At 39.6% G+C, this 22,783-nt stretch overlaps 1 protein-coding gene across 1 annotated transcript in view; it reads left to right on the top strand.

Moving 5' to 3' along the window:
* Positions 1 to 7,959: 7,959 nt before the first annotated feature.
* The window catches only part of HAAO (3-hydroxyanthranilate 3,4-dioxygenase), a gene marked incomplete at both ends in the record, with an annotated part of 34,731 nt that continues 19,907 nt past the window's right edge, over positions 7,960 to 22,783 (top strand). Inside the window, 4 exons of the mRNA XM_080342119.1 lie at positions 7,960 to 8,039; positions 11,685 to 11,763; positions 20,273 to 20,356; positions 22,242 to 22,348. Coding sequence (XP_080198245.1) covers positions 7,960 to 8,039; positions 11,685 to 11,763; positions 20,273 to 20,356; positions 22,242 to 22,348 — 350 coding nt within the window. The remainder of the gene's footprint in view (positions 8,040 to 11,684; positions 11,764 to 20,272; positions 20,357 to 22,241; positions 22,349 to 22,783) is intronic.

Here is a 22,783-nt window from a genome sequence, read left to right on the forward strand (position 1 = left end):
TCTATGATATATAAAAACCCTTGCCAACTAGCATTAAAACATTAACCAACAACTAAGGACCAAAAAGCCATTGCCAAAAAGAAAAAAAAAACACAACAGAACCAGTTTAGTGTAAACAAAAGCATATACTTTCTTTTCTTCTTCCTGTAAGACACCTAATTTTCAGGAAAAAGTTGCAAAAACAAGCAACAGCCCAGGACACTCCCCACTTCACCCTGTCAGAGATGGTGATGCCACGACAGCGGAGCCATGGCTGCCCCAGTGCGGCACCACACAAAAACAGGCTCCTCACACGCCTGGAGAAACCGCACCGAGGCCCAAACCTCATCCCCCTCCCTGGGCACAGCTGCTCCCCCGGGGACACCCAGACTCACCAGCTCCCCAGGGAAGGAAATAAAAGACAGTCTCACTAACCTCAGCTCCGACATAGCACCCTTCTTCCTCAGGCTCTGTGAGGGTTCCCCAGCACCAGCCCCACAGCAGCGACTTGATGGGGCCACCCCATGGTCAAGATGACCATGAGCTGCTCTGCTCCATGATGGTTTATTCCACCTTATTTCACAGCCCTGACTCTATCAGGAAGTCCATGTACTTCAGCAGTGGTTCACTTTGTTTTGTAAATACCCATTAGATAATAACATTCTGTTGCTGTACAGGGATTTCTAGTAAATCTCTTATAAATTATCCTGATCTAGCATGATTTTCAGTGTGAAATTCACATCTCGGAGTAAAAGTCAGGGTAGGATCAAGGGAATGAAGGAGATCTTGTGGAGAAGACCACAGCACCATGCAGCTCTCATTGGCTGCTCTCTGGCACCTCAGAAGCAAGTTGCAAAAAAGGTGTGAATGCAACAAATACCTGCTTTGTTCACCTCATATTTGGCAACAATTGCATAGTCACCCCCCCCCCAGCACACCACATCAAGACCCCAAATGCAAATCAGCAGGTCCTCCCTGGGGAGGGAGGGGACACAGGCGACAGGAGACAGGGAGGACAGAGCAGCGCTGTCTATACTCAGTATCTGCAAAAAAGGTGTTTTCTGTCCAGGGAATGGAATCCGTCTCCCTCTGCTAGTTTTGTTTTTCCCAGTTACACCAAAGCAGCATTTTCATTCTTCAGTATTTCTAGTACTTCTGCAAAATGTTCATCCATACTGTCTGTGCTCCTCAGCACAGGGACCTGGCATTCCTGCATGAAGGAGAAAACATGAAAATGAATTTTATTTACCTTTTGCTACATTACAGGTCTCTCTTGTTGATTTACACCTCCTTGTACTGATATGTCATACACCTCAGGCATGACTGCACTGTCACTGAAATCAATAGCAAAGTTAATACAAAATTCAGAAGGGACAATGTGGTAACTAGAATAGGAAAAAAACGGCAGTTTAAAACCTTGAAGTGCTACTTCAGGGAGTTAACACCTGTGATACAGACATGAAGGGACTGATTTGAGAAACAAAGGCACCTCTGGCTGCGTGACCCCAGGGTCTTGCTGAACTTTTTAGTATAAATTGCACTGTTTCAATCGTAGATTGGATGTTAACACATGTTCGCCAGATCTGGGCCTAAACGCTCAGGCAGTGCCCCCCAGCTTTCTCTTTCAGGAAGCTGCCCTTTTCCTGTGGCCCTGTGACCTCTCAAATTGTGAAAATAAATCCGCAATTATTTGAATTATTTTCTTTCCTGCTGTGGCCCACACATTTGTAAAGCATTGCCAAGGCAGCGAGCAGTTACAAAGACTGCTGCTGCCCAAGCAGGCAAAGTGAGGGGAAGATTTCGTTAGCCTTCAGTCGTAGTGACCACACCAATTTGTACTTGCACTCTGTACTAAATAACGCAGTGTAAAATAACCTTTATTTCCTGCAAGTTCACACAAGCAGCTTTTACTGGGAAAGCGTTTGTTGTTCCATACTGAAAAGCTTCTCCGAACACACCAAACTCAGGCTGATACATGAGTCCATGTCTATATAGCCATATACAAGCAAACTTTAACTCAAACAACCCATCCACCCCCCGCCCCGATTGTTCCAGTTGGGCACTGTTGTGACCAACACCCGTGGCTCCCCACGGCCGGGCTCGCCCCACTCGCAGACCCCACGGCCGCCGCTCACCAGCGCGGGTTACACGCGCGGGCCACGCTGCTGCTGCTACGGCTCCATAATTTTTCCGTCAACTTTTTTTTTTCTCTTCCTCCTGGCACGTGGAGCCGAGTCCCAAAAAAACCCCGTTTTCCCTCTCAAAAAGCTCTGTGCTCCAGGTGAGGCTCGAACTCACAACCTCGGCATTGCTCGACTTTGTACTGCTGTATAAGTACCGCGCGCTAACCGATTGCGCCACTGGAGCCCTGACACCAACTCGTCCCGAAAGCTTTATCAAGCACTCGCGCAGCCCGGCGGGGGAAGGGTGACCTGGTGTCCTGGGCTGCTTCAGGTCCCTGCCTGAGCCGCGCTCGGCGTTAATGGCCGCTAAGAGCAGGACGGAAAGAAATGAGTTAGTGGCCGCTGCGCCGCCCGGGGAAGGCGGCGCCCCCGACCACGAGAGGAAAGAGACCGGCTGCGGCGCCCAGGGCAGAGCCACTACACCCCCGCCGCCCCGCCCGCGGGGACGACGGGCCGCGACGCAGCGGGGCAGCCCGGCCCCTGCGCCGCTCGGGCGGGGCCCGCCGTGGGGGGCGGGGCAGGGAGCGCGGCCCGCGGCCGGCCTGGTGCGGAACCACCGCCGCCCAACCTCCGGCCTCGCCCTCCCTGCCCCCCCCGGCCATCGCTGCCCGCCCCCGGCCATCGCTGCCTGCTGGGGCGGTCCCCGCACGGCCGTGGTCGTACTGGGGCGAACCTGCTGGCGGCCGCGGGTGGAAGGCATTGGGCTGGAGGTCAGCGAGGATTATCCTCATGCTAATTCACACCGGGGCGGAAATAATGCACTTGTCTGTCGTGCTCGGCTCCAGGCCAGAGAGAAAAACAGTAACTAAGTACCGCCAATAAATGAATGTCCCTGTCGTATCAGTAACTGCACGCCCTTTAGCTTGGCACAGTCCCCTTGCTGCTCCACCAGCACCGTGCGCAGCACCAGGGAGGCTGCGGCACTTTGCAAACAAGTAATACGGGTTAAAAGGAATCGTCACAAATTGGTTTTGAATGATGCTTAATAGAAATAACCAAAAATACTGGGCTTTATCCTGTATGGATAATTCACTAAGGAAGCACTTTATCTCTGGACTGACTTCATTTTACTTTACTGTAGTACAAGTACTTTGCTAAATACGGAGCATCCATAATATAAAGACATCACATATACGGAGTGTAAACTGCTTGTTTCAACACCTAAAGGTTTTGGCTTGCTATTTCTTAAACTTCGAGGATGAAGGTAGGTGCTCTGGTATGAAAATCCTGAATAGATCTAACAGACTAACATTACTTATACATGGAACATTACAGTGCATATGATGTATTACATGCTTAGAAACAGCTATCAGAAGAAAACACAGCCCTATGCACGTCTGTTGTTAAAGTATACTGCTAACATGGATTTATTCCGCAGTCAGACCTGTCTTTAAGTGTCACAAGATGGTAAACATTCCATGGCCTTTAAAAATGAACTGTTGGTGGCCCAGCCGCAGGTGACCGGCACTCAGTCGGGTTTTAAGTAAATAGCACTGATCCCCAACTCCTGCTGGCAGAGGAAGTGGCAGTTGTGTGTGACTTAATTACTCCTCCCTCCACCACTTATCCATAAATGAGCTGAAACCTTTGGAGACTGTTTTGAATGGAGGCGAGGTGCTTCTCACTTGTCAAGAAAGTTGTTCCGTTGTTGGTAATATTACTGTGGGCATTACTTAGAATATGTTTTGGTGCTATACACCATTGACAGGTGAAGTAACATGCAGTTGCTGTCTCTGATTGATGAAGGTGGCTGGCATGGAGGAAAAGAGAAAACTGACAGATCATTTCTTGGAGAAATCTTCCATCATCACATAGGTTTAGCTGGTGTACCAGAAAATGGCAGCTGCCTTCACTACCCTTAGCAGTGCATCGTTACACTAGAAACTAAAATATTCTATCCCACACAAAGATTGTTGTGAATGTAATTTCATCCAAACAAGTAGTTTTTTGGGAAATACAAAAATGTCAGGAAGAACCAAAGCTGAAGCTATGAATGTACAGACAGGCTTTTTGTTGCAGATTTAACCTTAGACTCAGGCAAGAGGGAGGACTCAGTGACTCTAGTTTGGGTGTTTATATAGATGATAATCACTGCTGCTTGTATTTTAATCAGCCTTCCCATAAAAGTAACAGTGATAACCATGAAGCTTTTTTTCATGGGATCTTTAACTCTTCTATTGTGCTACATAAGTCACGTGCTTCTTATGTTTGTCACCACAGAGACTGAGGTCCTTGATATTATGTTTATGGATAGAGCAGTGAAATTCTGCTTGGGTTCAAGTAGTAGGTTTGTTACTGATTTGAATTTGTTTTCAGCAACTATGTAGGGGGTTTTAATTCATTTTTTTTTAAAGTACTTCATTTATATTCTCAAAGAACAAACAGAAAAAGCACAGAATTGACCTAAAATAGCAAGTGTATTTAGCTGGGTGAAATGGATTATTTAGTCATATTTATGTCCTCCTTTTTCCATGCCTTCACACTATTAAAAAAAAAAGGATAAAAAGCAGAAGTTAAAGCTGTCCTAATGCCACAGGAAGTTACTGCTTCCTGGTGTTTGCAGAATCTCCAGATTATCACTTAAGTGTGGGTCCATTATTTTAACACCAATGTAGATAAAGCAGTCTCTGTATTGCACAGAGACAGAAAGACAAAGTTGAAACAATACGAAAAGGATTTTGTCCTCAGATTGTTGGTGAATGCAAACCTCTCCTGGTGAAGATTATTCAGAATACTTCTTTGCAGTAGGTATGAAAAAACCAAGGCTTAAGAGGCGATTTTCACAATGCTGTCTGCTTGCAAGAGTAGAATGGGCAGAGCAAAGCAGGCAGCCTCCATACCTGCTGGCTCTATGGTGTGTTTCCCTCTCCCCTTCCCAGCAGTTCTGAGCTATTCTAGGCCTTTATGAAAAAGAAAATTATATTGGGAATAACAGAAAAATGACCGACACAATAGCTTTAATACAGATTAAAATTCTGGCTAACAAAACTGAATACTCTTAACTAGAAACACAGTATTTAGCTCGTGCTTTTTTTTTTAACATATGCTGCTTGCTGGACACCAGCTAATAAATATGTCTTTAATAGGTCTGGCGGTTGAGGAAATTAAAAAAATAGAGTAGGTGTTGTCTTAAACTCAGTAATTTAGTTTTTCCCACTAGCACTTTTTTTCCTATACCCTCAATGCAGAAGATTATAGATTATTTTTGTGTAGCACTTTTGTGCCTCAGTAGTCTTGTGCTTCTCTGGCAGCAAAAGCTGGCAAATTGAGTCCTTACCTTTACAGAAAGGGAAGGATCTGAGCCAAAAGTGAGAGCAGAAACCCAGCTGCTGGAACAGGCTTTGATGGATGAGAAGAGTCATTGTGAAGCAGACTGGCAAGAAAAATCCAGGCCCCAGTCTGGTCACGAGATGTGCGTATTTGAGTCCCACAGAGGCTGCAGCGCTGGCTCTTTTCTTTGCCTCTCCAATACACAGAAATAGGGCTTCATGGCCCAGTACTTCCAGGCTATATAAACTATTTCTTAGCCTTCTTAAAAAAAAGCCAACGTTTCCTTATACCTGTCAGGTGCATGAAGAGGCCATTAACTGTGTTTTTCAAAACGTGTTTATTTCAGAAAGTCACAGAAAATGCTACCCCGTGATAATAACCTCAGCTTCATACTGATGGTGAATTTTATAAAAGAACTTCATTTGTTTCCTCCCTGAGTAGGTCTAGCTATCAGGTTTTTATACCTCACTTGAGTCACCAAATGGATTTATCAGCCTGCATCTGAGATTATTTTCTCTGCAGGTAATACTACCTTTTATTCTACTTACTGGAAAGAAGTGGAGACTAGGGATTAGAGTAGGGCTGGCAGACAACAGCCCTGTGGTTAAAACCAGCATGTTAATGGTGTGCTGAACAAGGCCTGGCCATGTCAGTTCCAGGATCTGTGTCTTTTTCCTGCTGTGGCTTTGTACAATCTCTTGGTTTTCATGCCCAACAAACTGAATCCTGCTCTACAACACATGTTGGTAATGATGAGGGAGAGCTTTACAAAGCCATGGTCATTAAAATAGAGTGCATTCGGTTCTCCTGATCTCACCAGGCTGGGTCACAATCCCCTAAGTGCATTTTAAACAGAAGATCTCTTTTCTTTGCAGCTAAATAGTGTGCCAGGAGCCTACAATACAAAAAGCACTGAAATGGTCCTGTCTGTCGGTCCAAAACCAGGCCTAATGACTTTGCTGTGTATGGGTGTCTCACCACAGCCATTCTGATGGTAGAAATTTTGTGTGCTAAATAAATCATGTGGGGTTATTTTTATAATTGAGTTAAATGATAATTACTTTATGCTTATTATTGAGGAAATTATTGCCAGTCCTATTGCTATTGTATTAATGTGGTAGAACTAATTCACATGTGGAAGTTTTTATCCCAAAATAAATGGTTTTTGCTCTTATCAAGTATATAGTTAGTTTAAACTAAACTGCAAGGAAGTGATAGCAATGAAGGTAAAACAGAGTCACCCTAACACAGACTGGAATAAAACCATGGTATGAGTTCAAAGTCACAATCCATTGCTTTTTTGCATTGGAATATTACAATGGCATAAGGTAAAGAACTCCCAAATTCGTACTGTTCCAGCATACTGACTCTTCAGTCCAGCAGCTGCACTGCTCTTATGCCATGGAGGATGTACTGCTTAATTTGAACACATCATTATAACCTTATGCATGTTCACCCACTAAGAAGAGTGTAGATATAATCAGAAGACTAAGCTGTGTCAAGAGCAACTGAAATGTACTAGAATTCTGTCATGTCTTGAGGTTTTTTGTTTACCACCTATTTCATGTATTTCAGGTCTGAAAATAAATATACATTTACTTATTAAACAATGGGGGTGGCAGGGAACAGAGTGAGCAATCCTATAGGAACTACATAGATGTTGAAGAGCATCTAGTGAGACAATACAGCCTTCTACAGATCTGGAATGCCTGGGAGTTCTCAGTTTCTTGTTTGCCTAATAATTTGATGACAATATACTCCACTTTCCCAAAGGACATCACAGAACCCCGTTCAGCTCTCCAACATGCCCTGCTACAGCCATGGCCAGGAGTGGATACAATTAAAAAGGGTATTTATGGACAGTTGCTTTTGGTCTTACAAATGCAAGAGACATCTTTGTTTTGTTATCTGACAGAATAAAATCCCAGTATTTTCAAACACATACCCCTAAATATTCAGCCTAACAAAATTGAGGAGAGGGGGGAAAAGGAAATGGGGATCTTATCAAGCCTGGAACACCTATATATAGTTATGCATGCTTAAAAATACTCCTTATATATATTATACATAAATAAACTTTGAGCAACTGCTCTCAACTTGCATATAGCTTTGAAACATGTTCCTATATTAGACTTCAAGGGTATGCATGCCCCAGTCTTACCTGTTTTCCTATCAGTTTGTCTATGTAACAAGGCAACTTTTGTAGAGCAGTAACATACACACTCCAGTTAATGCAGTAAAGAGAATTAAGAAACCTCCCATGGGCAGAATAAGTCTCTGATGAAAATATGTATTTTAAAAACACCTGTCAATTATTAGCCAAGCTGCTGAAGCATTAGTACCGTTTACCAAGTAACCTTTGGCTGATGGACCTGTCCCCTTTGACACTCAGTCCTGAAGACACCTCTTCCACCAGCCAATCCCCAAGCTCTGAAGCTCTGGGGATGGAGTCACATGCAGTTTCCTCACAGAAAGAGCCCTCTGCAAACCCTAACATCTGCCTCAAAATTTTCATAGCTGCCACGCCATGGAGCTTCTTGTAAATGTGAGAAAATGGATAGAAGAAAACAAAACTGCCTTTTTGCCACCTGTGTGCAATAAGCTTATGTAAGTAAATTAAGATTATTTTTTAAAAAAAATGCAGTTCTTAGATACATAAATATTCTTAGCTGTAAGAGGAAGGTGCTAAAATGCATAAGTGGTAAATATGAGTAAGGAACTGTAGTTCATCTCAGACTGCAGAATGTGGTTTCAAAGAACAGAAAATGACTGAAATCTGTTTTGCAGTAACTCAGCAGAAGCCGTAAAGATCAGCTTGAATACAAAATATTTGCCTCCACTCAAAGTCTCTTGTAGGCAGTTAGGCTAAGTTAAGGGAATTTGTCTCAGACCCTTTGACAAAAATCTCATAGAAATAGAGGAGATGGCGTCACATCCGCAAATATATTTTGTCCAAAGATCTAGATACAAAAGGCTTTCATGAGAAAGGATTCTCTCTAAAGAGTGATATAAAAACAGGTTCTATAAAGAAAATTAAGAGCATTTTCCCTGCTTTTACTTTTTAAAAAAAACTTGCTTTACAATTCTAATAATTAAAAAAGCATCAGAGAATTTGCCTCTTGCCCTACCCTGAGTTGCTACAACTAATCAAAAGCTGAATGGGCAGTATGGTAGCAATGACATTAATTTCCATTCACAGTTTCAAGGGATACTTTTCAAAGTAATGGCTACAAGACAAAGGCTACAACATCCTTCCTGAGGTGTCTGTGTTGAAACTACAGTTGCATGTTTAACTGAGAAATTATGAAACTTGAATCACTACAATAGTTTTACAGTGGGAGAGAATGAGGAAGGTGTCTTCTCCTTATGAGTGTTTTCATTTCTTTCATTTCCAAAATGGATTTAGGAAGCGTTTTGTAAAGCTCGTCCATTTCTAAAGCTTACCAATGATGGTGGTAAAATTTTAGTATTTTACATATATGGAATATTCATGCTTTTCTTTCCTCATTAGTAAGATCAACCTTTTTGTTATTACTGCACTGTTCTCTACCACCTATCAGCAATTCTGTGTAATTCTGAAATAACTCTGGAACATGACATCTATCAGAGCTCTTCCCCATAAACATTGCAAGAAGCCACAGTGAAACAAGTAACATTTTTTTTATTATGAAAATTGCATAGATTAAAAAAAAATCAATTTTTTCAATGTAGCTTCAGCCTATGGAGGAGAGGAAAACCATCTACTAGGTGGATTCTGAGTCCCTCACTACCTGTTCCTTGTACTACCTAAATGTTATCAGGATTTACCAAAAAGGTTTTAGGTGGTTTTCTGAGAACTGACTAATAGGTTTCCAACACTTTTTCAAAGGCTTGATCCTTTATCTGCTAGGTGGAGATAAGGCAATCTGCTCTGCCTTTTACCTGACTGGAAGGCAACCACCTCAAAATATTTAAGTAACTTATGATCATATGTTTCAAGACAGAATTAATGGTTAAAATCCAGGTCTTACAGCAAATCAGCAGGACTTTTTGTGTCTAAATTTGTTACCGCTTTCAAGCTTTTATTCAGGTGTGTTCCCTACAGTTGAGAGGATCAAAAGTTTTAAGTACCTATTTGGAACTTCAAAACAAAGTTTCAGTTCCTGAATCACTTCCTGTTTAGAGTTTTACCAGAGTCAAGAAAAGGATACAATGCAAGAGCTGCCATTTAATTAGATATATTTTAATGACACTATCTTGCAAGTTGAAATTCTTTTTAACTTCAAGAATGAGCACATAGTGCAAAACCAGAACCCTTGGCATAGCTGATTTTTACAAGGTAGCTGTGACATGTTTAAAGCTTTTTTTTTTTAATTCAGACTATGATACTTACCATAAGGACACCTAACTGTGGTCATGGACTATCTGATTGATGGTCTTGAAACGTTTTTAAAAGGTTGCCTGCTGGTACCATTTTCTTGATGCGATTAAGAAGAGAAATATAAGAGTATATAAAACTTAATAGACCATTGATTAGCACTGCATTCTAAAAATAGTTCAGTCAAGAAATTTTTCATACCCCGGAAACTTTTGTGATACTTTAACTGCCTTTTGTCAGTCTTCCCTCCAATTACTTTGTGATTTTTCTCCTTAACTTAATGCAGCTATATTAATGAGACAACTTTATTTAGCGATATGGACAAACAAGCCTATTTGAGTTCCTGCTTCTGTTTCATAGCTGGAAATTTTTTATGGTGTCATTATATAATTCTTAATGATAGGAATCTTAAATCCATAGTTGTCTGTTTATTATGTAAAACCCAGCTAAATCCATAGGGCAACAGAATTAACGGTAGGCTTGCCAAACAAAAAGTTAAGCAACAGTGATTTTTAGGGCAATATTTTCACTTTTAGGTATTGAGCTATTAACAAAACTGTATGTGTTTCTATTAAAAATTAACTAATTTTAACAGTAGGCTACTATATACCCATAGATTGTGTCTTATTTTATTCTCTAGGGTTGATTTTCATTTCTTTCATTAATTATTTGGTGTGTTGTTACTGGTTTAGTCTTCTTGCCCTTCTTTAGTAGAAGTGTTCATTAATGCAGAAGTATTACAGTGTGTTCTTGAAAACAAATATTAAATCTGCATGGTACAACCAGTTCTGATTTCAGTTCCTTATTTTAGGATACGGGCATGAAGCCAAGTGCTATAACATATGCAGCTTCCTATGGTGAAAATAGCCAATTTAAGAATTGTAATCTAATTTCATTCTTTAGACTTTTATTCGACCAACTAATTTGTCACTGTTACTTGTTATTTCTGCTTTACAAGTCCCTGTTGTGTTATTCATTATCATTTAAATACTTTTCCAAGTAAATATGATAAGGGTAGCAGATCAAATAGATATGTTCAGCCATTCAGAATAGCTTCTTTCAGTCAAGGTTTACGAAGTGCTGACACAGAGCCACGTGATTCTGTGTTACCAGGATCTCCTCTTAGCCCAGGGATTGCCCAGAATCTCCTCCCTGAAGAGCAGAGGTCAACACCCCCCAGTTAACACCTCAGAAAGAGCTTAAGGACAAATTTTGAATCACAGCTAACAGACCTGATTTATAGGGGTTTTTTAGAAAATGAAAACTTGCTACCTTACCTACTCATTAGTCTAAGTGGACTGGTAGATAATTGGGGTGACATCTATTCTTTGTGACAGCTGAGAGAAGTGCTCACTGGGGCTCTTGGAAGGGGCAGAGTTAAGACAAAGGACCTGAAGCTCCTTTTCTGAATTAGCCACAACCACAACAAAACCATTGTATAAACAGGAGAGAAATTAGCTAATAATTCCTACCAGTAGTATCTCTGGTAATTCTACCAATGTGAGGGACGGGGGGGAAGTATGTTTTTACCTTTATTAATATTTAAAAGTGTTTTACCTTTACAGAATCCTGATCTGATCAGCTCGGGTTGAAAAGACATTTTCCTGTCATTCCCGTCTCTTATGTAGCATCCTTTATCTTTGCAGTTCAAAGCTTTCTCCACAGCTGGTAACAATCATTGTCCCCTTTTCACAGCTGGAGGCCTCAGGTCACCCAGAAGGACACTGGCAGAGCAGAGATACATCCAAGGTCTTTTGAGTTCTCGTTCTGGTTGTTGCTTGTCACTCAGCATTGTTTCATTGACTCACTGTCCTCAAAGAATTAAAAAAATCAACCAACCAAAAAAACTTACATCGTGAGTGGAGGTAGCTTTAAAATGTCACTTTCTTTTCTAGGCATCGCCATCAGTTAAATGTGATGTTTGTTGGAGGGCCAAATGAAAGGAAGGATTATCATATTGAAGAAGGAGAAGAGGTAACCTATAGGGTGGTTATATCTTGCTGATTTAATTGATCTATAATTATTAAAGAGCAACTAGTTTTGAAGCTACAGATTAGCAATGCCAGGCTCAGTGATGTTGTATTTATTAGATCTATTCAAAGACTTAAACAGAATCATTCACCAGAACCATACACCATCTGTGCATTTCCTTTGAAACAAACACATGAGATCACATCTATTTTGCTGTAATTCATTTCCAACAGGAAACTAGAGAAAGTGTTCTGACACATCAGAATGTCTCATTTCAACATTTTGTAACAAAACTTTGGAAAGGTAACAATATTTTTGAAGTGCTGTTTTGTCGCAAAAGATGAATCTATAATTCAAAGTATTTTGAGAGTCAAAAATAAAAATTATGTATTTTGATTGGCTTGAAATTATGTTTTTCTGGTCTTTGTGGAAAAATACTAGCATTTTCAGCTTTCATTCAGGTTTGGTTAAAGAATAGAGTCTCTAAATATTGTTCAAATCAGTACCCATCTCTTCACATCTTCTGAATCAAAAGCAAGCCATCCCACCACTTTGGGTTGTGAGTAGCCATTGTGCCAAATGCAGAACATAGGGAGAAAGAGTAAAAATCTATCAGAATTATAACAATTTATATCTGCTTTGTTTATTGCCTTTTTCATGGGCTTGTCCTCTCGGCCCGAGGACTCCCCTGCTTGTATGAGGGCATAGGTACCACAACTGGCTCTGAAGGAACCCTAAGAGGATAGGGGACAGTAGAGACCTGGCAGTAAGGACTGCAGGATGGGAGACAATTTGCCTTGCTTTTCAGCAGAGTAATTTGATTTTGTGTAATTTCAATAAAATTTTGCCACTGGGTTTTAAGTACCTTTGGGAAACCCAGGGCTAAGCGTCTCCATAGACCGTTCCAATGCCTGACAGGAATGAGGCAAGCCAGGTCTCAGGGCAGCGTGTGTGAAGTGATTGTTGCTAAGCAGAATTCAACATCCATCATATATTTACAAGGACATTCCAGAGGTACTTAGCTGAGGAAAACAAAGCATGGTTTTGTCAACATTGTTACATCCCTGGGAAAGGAGCGATCACGTCTGTAGTGTGACTGCCCAGAAAGCCCTAAGGTGGACATCTCATCTAGACACGGCTCTTATGGCATTGTTAATGCATAACATTAACAAAGAGTGAGTGAATTTTGTTATCAAGATCAACAACATTAAGGCTTTGCAAAGCATAAAATGAAGGTGGGTGAAGGTATCTGTGGAAGTTAAGGATTCCAAAAATTTTTATCTGTAACTTAACGTTTTTGGTTATATCCAATCAATTTGTTTTCTTGCTTTGAAGAATTTGTTGGAGCTCTAAACTAAGAGTTGAACACACAAAAAAACTAGTCGTAATTTAACTGGTACAATAGCCTTTACTACAATACTAAATATATTGGTTTGTTTTTGTCATTCTTGTATTTTTGTTGTTGTTTTTCTCCTTGTTGGTTAGTTGGTTTTCTTTATGGTCTTCTCTCTGCCTGCACTTCTGACCCACTCATCCTTGATCCATCCTGTCCTGTTTAATTTTTGAAATTTATCTCCTCTTCTCTTCCCTTAAAATGAAAGTCAGATGAATATCGTTTACTTCCATTTTTTTTCTCTCCAAGATATGCACATGTTTGAAAAGACTGTGACCTACTTTTAATAAGCCTAAACCCATTACATGACTTTCCAACAGTATAAAAAGTTAGCCATATCTATGAAAGCATAATCTATGTCAATATGCAACAGTATAGTAAATTATTGATAATTCAACTGGATATAATATTTTTTAGGTATCAATACATCCCCATTTACATAGCAAATTTCCCACAATTTCCCAGCAACATAGAAACATAAAATTCCTATCAGATGGGAAAACTGACAATATGCACATCAGAAGTGCTATCACCTACATCCTCAGTTTAAAATATGGGCCAATTTTTTCCACTTTTAGGGAGGTACAATATAGTCATAAGTTGCGTTTTACCATAGCTTTTACCAGACACAATTGCACTTTCCTGTGATCTAATTTAGACCCATGTTTTTCACTAGTGAAGAATTGTGAGGCAGAGAGTATCTTAGTAAAAGGGCATTTTCCTAAATTAGATTTAGGATTTTAGTAATAATAATAATCATAATAATCCCAACTGCAAAACCATGTTCAGCTCATTATTTTGGCAGGCAAAAGGTCATTTATAGTTCTGAGTGATAATTTGGAAGACAAACTATATAGACATACTGTTAAAAGGAGAAATCACAATTGCAAAAACCCAGAAATCATTTATGCAAATTTAGCTGATGATATTCCACTAGTATTATAGCGAAGACATGCTGGTTTAGAGAACAAAGTTAAATTTAGGATTGTTTATATCTGTTCACTCATTATTTTATGCCTGTTACCACAGAGCTCACTGTGCCCTGTGACACAACTTGCACTTGTCACGCTGCAGTTCTCAGCAGCGAGGGGTTCACACGCAGAGATGAGAGCGATGAGGGCACAGGAGCATCCTCTTGCTGTTCCCGGCTGGTGAGAACAGCATCTTGTTAATGTGCAGGTGTACCGGGAAGATCAGTTCTGACTGGCTAATTATGAGAAAAAACAGAGGCTTGTTTTGGACTCTCTTCAAAGCCTTTTAGGATCGTCTCCTAAACAGTCATTTATGCTAAAACGACAGCTGGTCTAGCACGTTTTTTTTCCTCCTCTCAACAAGCAGGAGTTTCCTAAATATGTAACTCAACATTTTCTTCCTTCTTAGATTTCTCTGCACTACTTCATATCTTTCTTAATTTTCTGTGTGCTATTTATTTGCCATTCTTCTGCATGGAAGTACTGCCTCATGCCTGAGAATTGTTTTCCATTAGACAGGTTTTACAAGGAGACAAATCAAGCTGCACCTTACAAGAGATAAAACGTTCACATTCTTTGGCTTGACTTTCTCACTACATCATATTCATTCTTTTTCCTAGTTACAATATTAAGTTCTTCCTTGCTCCCTTCTCCATCAGAACATAAATAGAGTAAAACATCTCCTTGAACATTCTCTGCCTCTAAATTAGACCCACTCTAAAAATGAAACTGAATTGCTTTTGGAAATGCATTTTCTGTTGTCAAAAAACCTACTGTGAGAACGCGCCTAATATAGCTATACAGACAAATCTTTCTAAATATGCACTAAAAAGAAAGTGTTTTGTGCTATATAGCTAGTTTTGTGAGGTTTTCATATGAATCACTATTCAAATGTATCTTATTTGTCTAGAGAACTCTGGATTATGTGGACTAATGTCTACAATTCGTGTAGACATACATTCACTTCTCATCTTATCTTGTAGGTTCATCATACAACTTCCAAAGAAATAAGTGTTACCTGGTTCAGTCCACCACTTAAACACAATGTATTTCAACTAGCTGACTTTGATTTCTTAACAGTTTATATTCTGATGTTCAGTCTACATAAAACTGTGCAGTTCCATGCAGAGAAATTAAAATCAGCCTTTCATCTACCACCTGCAACACATTTGCATTGGCACAATATTCTGATTAGTTTTAAAAGCCCTGCATCTCATTGTGCTGTGTGTATTTTACCCTGAGTTTCTGCACTCAGCATCTCTGTTGTTTCCTGTGGGTGCAGCCACATAAGTACTGATGCAGCCCCACAGATCAGAGCCCTTACACTGCAGTCCTAAAGGGGACTCTCAGAACAGAAATTCCCTCTACTTTTATCATCTTGGCCAATCTCTTAGCTTCTAGCATATTTACACCTTCTGACTGAGATACAGTGATGTCTTGCTCTGAAACATAGTACAGATTTGAGTCCCTCCTGCCACAGTTCATTTGAGTTTTCTAACCTGAGTTTTGATTTATCTTTTCCCCTCCCTGACATCACAGAATCACAGAATCACAGAATGTGAGGGATTGGAAGGGACCTCAAAAGATCATCTAGTCCAATCCCCCTGCTGGAGCAGGAACACCCAGATGAGGTTACACAGGAATGTGTCCAGGCAGGGTTTGAATATCTCCAGAGAAGGGGACTCCACAGCCCCCCTGGGCAGCCTGTTCCAGTGTTCTGTTACCCTCACCATCACAAGACTTGGCTCCAGTTTCTGACAAATTACCTGCTTAAATGAAGCCTGACACCTTCTTCTAGCATATGCTGCTCTCTAGTCAGCAGCTCTTCCCCAGCAGCTCAGTTCTCCCCCTGCAATGAGTGGGTCTACTGGATGCATAAGGCAGAGCGGGAAGAGGGGCCAGGTAAGCATTCCAGTAGGTGGTATTGCAGTGCTTATCTCCCAAACAAAACTGAGACTATGAGTTGCAGCAAAGCAATAGGAGCATTTTTTCTTATTTACATTAAAAACCCCACACATTTATCTGATGAAAACTCTTTGAATATTTTAATAAGAAACAAAGCTATTACAAACTAATGAGAGTGATGATCCTTTTGCATCAGATAGAGATTGTGTCTTCAGACATAAGTTTGTTGCAGAAAATTGTTGGGATGAGTCATGGCTAGTACTTAGGTTTCAGAGATGACATGTAAATAAGCAAAGGGAGGGAAAATCCCACAACATAGTTTTTACTTTCTTCCTCATTTGTGTGCCTTCTAGACTTCTAATGGCTAAAACTCCTTGTGAGGAGAGAGGGAAAAAGTTGTTCTGTGCTCAAATAGATCAGTCACCACTGAAGTCTGGAGAAAACCTAGGCTTTACTCCCACATTAAAATTGGATTTGCTTTCCAAATTTAGTACTTAGCAATCTGACTAGCCATACAAGCCAGGATATGCCACATCAGAGCCCAATCCCAGAAGTGGCTGAGCAATCCCAAATTCCACTTTCAGAAGCAGACAGTACTCAAAGTACACTGCAAATTGCAGGTCTCTTTAGAGGTCTGTGAATAAGTTCTCAGCCACAAAAGCCATCACAGATTTCTGGGCTCCTACATCTAGGCAGAATTTGATATCAAAAGTGGATCTAAATTAAATTACATATATTGCTGTACGTAAAATAGACTTGTTTTATAATTGGCCTATGCAAACCAATTAGAAATACTGCCTTCTTCCCCTACTATGTACTTTGTTCTCTAATAGGATACACACTCCTGGGTGAAGAAGCAATACAGTTGTCACGACATTAATATGGTGAGGATGATAGTGCTCTTTTTAAAGATACCCATACTTTCTACTGCTCTATTCAAATGAATTCCTACCAAGACAAGCAGCTTCAGTGATGCTTCCATTGAAGGGAACAGTGATCTCCCACATCTCTGCATCTCCACAAGTACCTGCATAATTTATTTTATAAGTTTGCATAATTGAGTGAAATACCCCTGTACAGACTTGACAACGATTGGTCATGCTGTCTTTCACTGCAGCTTCACACAATACTATCAAGTTCGATGCATGATCAAGAAGCATGAAACAGACGAAGGAACAAGGATGTAGTTCTCCTACAGAAAAAGAGATTTTATGAAAAATTAAATGAGTCAAAAACCAAACTCTCAAGGGGCTTTCAGTTTAGTTTTCATAAGCCTAACTGCAGTTTTAATTATCATACCGAACAATGTTATGAAAAAATGTTATGTTTAAGGTAAAGAATGACTTCTAGGTGGCTCATAATTTCTAGAGGTAATGTGAGAATTAATAAGAGGAATTTTTAGTGTCATCTGAATGAGAACATGCCACATAGTAAGCAGTAAAGCTAAATGAAAGGCAAAAGTCTAGAAAAATGAAAGGAAAAAAAGAAGCTGGTATAAAAATAATAAAAAAATCCAAATAAGCACATTTAGCAATGAAAGGGGTAAAAAGACGGGGGAACAACCTTTGTTTCTTCCTTGAGCCACATTCTTCAACCAGAAAGATGAATCTGTGCCTGATTTTGGCCTGTTATGCAGTAGTAATGTACAAATCTAGGCTTTCTGCAAGGCTACCATATATATATTACATGTAAGAAGAGACTTTGCCGTTAATAAGATCCTAATAGAATAAAAATGTTACATATTTTTTCAGTTTTCAGTACTACTGTAGAGAATGGATACCAGATTATCCTAGTAAAAACGAATCAATGGGGAAATCTTATATTTTGAGGTAGCCTGAACTCTACTGACTTTCTATCTATATTTGCATACATATTTGGTATATACATACATATACACGTGTGCATGCATCCACACACATCAGTACTTCCTTACTCAAGCCTTTATTTTTCCAGGAGATACTTATGAAAAGGTTAGATCTGCCCAGAAGGCAAATCTCTATCAGCATTTAGAAAAAATAACATTCTAGCAAAAAGACAGTACAACATGATATTGCCAAACTGTCCTGTGAAATGGGCAAGAACTGTAAATCACTGAGATATTAAACAGTTGACAGTTTTCTTGATAAAAGTTCAGAGTACAATATAAGCACAGCAGTAGATTCAGTAATTACTGCCACTTGTATTAATCACAGTTACATCAGATGATTTATGGATGACTGAAGCACTCAGACATTTTTTAAAAGAAATTTGAAGACTAGACCACAATTTACAGTGAAAGGCACTATTTAAATTCAGTCAGAAAAATATTTTTCTTGACAATGCGTAGTCCACCTCATTCCTCCTTTCCCATTGCAAAGTGATTCTTTTAATTCGAGATGTAGTGTTCAGAATCTTTCCTCATGACTGTGATGCTCAGCTACTGAACTGGATGGCCCCTTTCCCCTCTCCAGTCTTTCTTTACCAGAAAGTTTCCTTAGCCATTTGATTCACGGTCACAAGCAGAATAAAACTCTACGTCTGTTATCCTTTCCCTCACCTACATGTTCTGTGCATGTGGTCAGTAATAGCTCCCTCAGTAGCTATAGGGAAGATAACACTCCAAAGCTCAACGTTTCAAGAAAGGATTTTTCAATCTCAGCATTGCCAGTGCCGTATTACCAATGGCCTGTTTGATAATCCATTAGGATCTTAAAGTCTTAGATGAGTCTTTTCTGAGATGAAGGAGGGATCATTTCCTCACTCAAATGACTTCATGCTGTACAACAAGCAATTGGCCTTGCCCCATGTGTTCTGTAATGAGCGCTACTAAAGCATTTTATACAGTCATTCAGTAACACCGAAGAAAATGACAAGAAAAGAACATGGGGAAAGGGAGTGCAGGGAGAATAAGCAACCTGGCACTGTGGCTATCTAGGCAAGAGTTATAATTTATCCATCTTGACATCCCTGGCACAGGGTGACCTTTTCACTCATGTAAGAGCTGTCAACTTGAGCCCCTTTCCAGCACATCTTCAGGTCTCTCTACTGTTTAATTCCCTTTGCAGTATATTTATTCTTTCTTATGTTCATAAAGGCATTTATTGAATCCTTAGGTACATGTATCGATCAGTATTTCAAAACTATTTTGTAAATAACCCTGATTCAAGGAACTGATTAAGTTTTTCTGATGTTGGAAAATATCAAGTTCAGGGGGTTTATATACTTTGCTGGTTTCTTCTTTTCCGTATTTATTTCCCATTTTTTGCGAAAATTGTAGTGAATTAATATAACTAATGTTATTTTCATTATAGTTCTAACTTCTAATCAAGGTTTCAGACAGTTTCAGCTGCACTAGCAGTTATATGAATTAATCTGCTTGGTTTCTAGGTATGGCAAACAGAACATGAAAAGTATGTAAAATCTTGGCAGAGAGTGGCAGAAAAGTTAATTTTTTTGAAGTGTTGTTTCTTTGTATTATATAAAATGAGGAAAAATGTGCCCATTGTTCCAGGTCAAAGAGATCCCTACTTAGAGACCATAGCACAGTTCTGCCACAAAACATGAGGCCAGGACTGAGCACCGCAGAGCCTCCACGAAGCTGCTCTGAAAACAGAGCTGTGGAAAGGTCACTGAAGTCAGAATTATGGGTTCAGCGGTTCTGTCCTTATATATGCTTCGAGTGTAATCCTTTAACAGACACAGTAGGAAGAGGAGCAGCTGTTGCTGGGCTTCGAAAGTATTCACAGAAATCAAGCAGAACAGTTACCAAATGAGCCATTATTCCCGTATGAGAAACTCCATTAATAAAAATGAAAAAAAAAAACCAAAAACAAACCACACTCGAAAACCTATGCATGCATATTTGGAACTTATTTGGAAAAGTGACATCTGATTGGACTGAATGTAATAGTGAAGACCCTGCCACTTCTGACCTGAAAACTCAACTGAAATGAACAACCACAATGTCCGACCCCTAATCCCCAGGAGTAGACACAGCTCAGTGGAATTCCACCAGATGCACACAATAGCTCTACAAGCAGTTATGGACCTCTTAGATAGATTGTCAAATGTATGTAAAATAAGGGAAATAATAGATATTCAGTTACATTTTCAAAAAGTCTGTTATTTATTGTTAGGAAAAAAATCTGCAAATATTTGCAATTACAGATGGAATGTATTTGTTTATATACCCTTTATTATACAGAATAGGAAGTACAGAATGTTTTGGAGTGGTTTCGTAAATGTTATTTTTCTATTCCTGCAGCTTTTTTACCAGATTAAAGGAGATGTGTGTTTGAAGATCATTGAAAATGGGAAACGAAAAGACATTGTCATCCGAGAAGGGGAGGTAAAAACAGGGTTGTTATTGTGTTATTGTTGTACATAGGTATGTTAAATGAATATTTTATGAAGTATTTAAAGATCAATTTATCTCTGCTATGTAGAGATGGCATGAGGATTAAAAAAAAAAATCTTGAATACAGCAAGTTCCCTGTAATTAAAAACATATTGCAATACACTCCGTTCAACGTTTCATGCTTTCTGTATCAGGGAAAAATCTCTGGGGGCATTTGAGATGCCCTTTTAGATAGTAAGGAATATCAGAGGAGTTAATAACATGGAATTTGCCATGTGAATTCCAGGGAACCAGTTGTTTGTTTGCACACTGTCAAGTACATACTGCTTACCCACCCAAACACACCATTAAGCAAACTGCCTAGAACTTGGAAAGTTAAGAGATTCAGTTATGCTCAGCCTTTTTCTTTAGTCCTCACAGCTACCCTTCACAATATGAGAACAGTTTTAAAAGAGCAATTTATGGATAAAATTATCCAGCTGCACTCAGTTGTTATTCCTTATAGAACTGTAGGATCATTTGGGTTGGAAGAGACCCTCAAGATCATTGAGTCCAACCATTAACCTAATACTAGCACTAAACCATATCCCTAAGAAGCTCATCTATAAGTTGTTTAAACACCTCCAGGGATGGTGACTCAACCACCTCCCTGGGCAGCCTGTTCCAGTGCTTGACAAACCCTTCCATGAAGAAATTTTTCCTAATACGCAATCTAAACCTCCCTTAGTATAGTGTATATATATATACACTATGTATAGTATAGATAGTAGTATAGTATAGTGGTATAGTGTAGTAGTAGTGGACTTGATAAAGCATGGATTTCAATGCTCTCAATGACAGTGTGACTAGATACTTTACTTGGTGTTCTGGCAAGTTATTAAATGTGCTACAGCTGCCACTCATTATTATTGTCACATACTTGAACTGCACTCAGTCTTTGAAAGCGTTATTACATCTAGTGGGGCCAGCCTTATAATGGAAAACATGTTATACCCAATAGCTTGATATCATCAAAAGTATTACAACATTTTCAATCAACAGATCTATGTTTTCAAACCTATAGATGGTGAGAATCTGGTAATACATTTCACACTGGAGTACATCCATCTGAGATCTCAGCATGTACCAGAAGCATTAATGAAGAGGAGCACACTATCCTTACTGAGTAGACATGGTGGGGCACTGTCATTAGCTCTGCTTTGTAGACAAAGAAATTGCAATGACTTGCCCAAACTTGGCTAGGAAATCCGTAGCACTGAAGAATAGCACAGGCTTACCACCTTCCTACATAGTCAGATAGCTGCCAAAAAAATGTTTGTTCTCAAACTTCAGTAATAGACTTCTCCAAACCAAATGTTTATTCACTTTGTCACTTGCATGAGTAAGTAGCCCCTCATATTTTTTTATTATTTCTGGAGAGAATAACACTCCTCATCATGCAATCACAGGTGCTCACTGTTTTGGAGGGATACATGTGGATGATTAGTTTAGACATCTTGAGTCGACAACAAACTTTTATTTCCATTTCTGCTATTCAGAAATTGCAGTAAATTTATAAATTCCAGATGAGTAACTTATTAGATTTTCATTTAGACTGTGTGATGCAATGAAGATCAAACCAGGAAGAGAGCACCTGACTGCCATAAAGGCAATGCTGATTGCAGAATCAATTGTCACTATTCACTGAGAACGCACGAAACAGCATCTGCTCGCCTATTGGTACCAAAGTGGGTGCAGCTGCAAAGGAGCAAAACGGGATAAACAAGGAGCAGGGAAAAAGTCGGGCAATGAGCAGAGGATTTTGCAGGTTGGGGGGCAGAGGATGAACAACCCAAAGAATTTCCTGACACTGATGCTTTCCCATTTTTTTGAACAGATGTTCCTCCTGCCTGCTAGGATACCTCATTCTCCTCAGAGATATGCAGACACTGTGGGTCTTGTGATTGAGAGGGCAAGATTAAAGACTGAAATGGATGGGCTCAGGTGAAGTATAAACTGTTGGCTAATCTATTAGGATATGTAATACAAACTATTTTATCATGTCAATACAATACAATATTTTACTTTCCTGATGCTTTAGGAGATTCATCCTGGCACTTTTGTAGCAATTTCAGCCACACATCTATTTATCTATGCACACACATAAGCAGAGGTACCATTTAACATTTGATTTAGCTAAACAAGGAACCTGTTGAAATGTCTTTAAATGCATGTTATCTACTTATGTATAGCATACTCCTATCACCTTAAGTTTTAAAATCTCAGAGTTCTGTAACAATACAAATCAAAAGAAGATTTTTTTTTTAATCAGTTCTGGCAAGCAGAACATTAATTCCTTTGTAAGCACTGAAAGCAAAAAGACAAAGAAGAGGTTTCTTGGCAAGCGTGTGGGAAGCTGGAAAAAAAAGTCAATTTCCT

This window comes from Nesoenas mayeri (genome assembly GCF_963082525.1).
Source record: "Nesoenas mayeri genome assembly, chromosome: 3".
Classification (NCBI taxonomy): Eukaryota; Metazoa; Chordata; class Aves; order Columbiformes; family Columbidae; genus Nesoenas; species Nesoenas mayeri.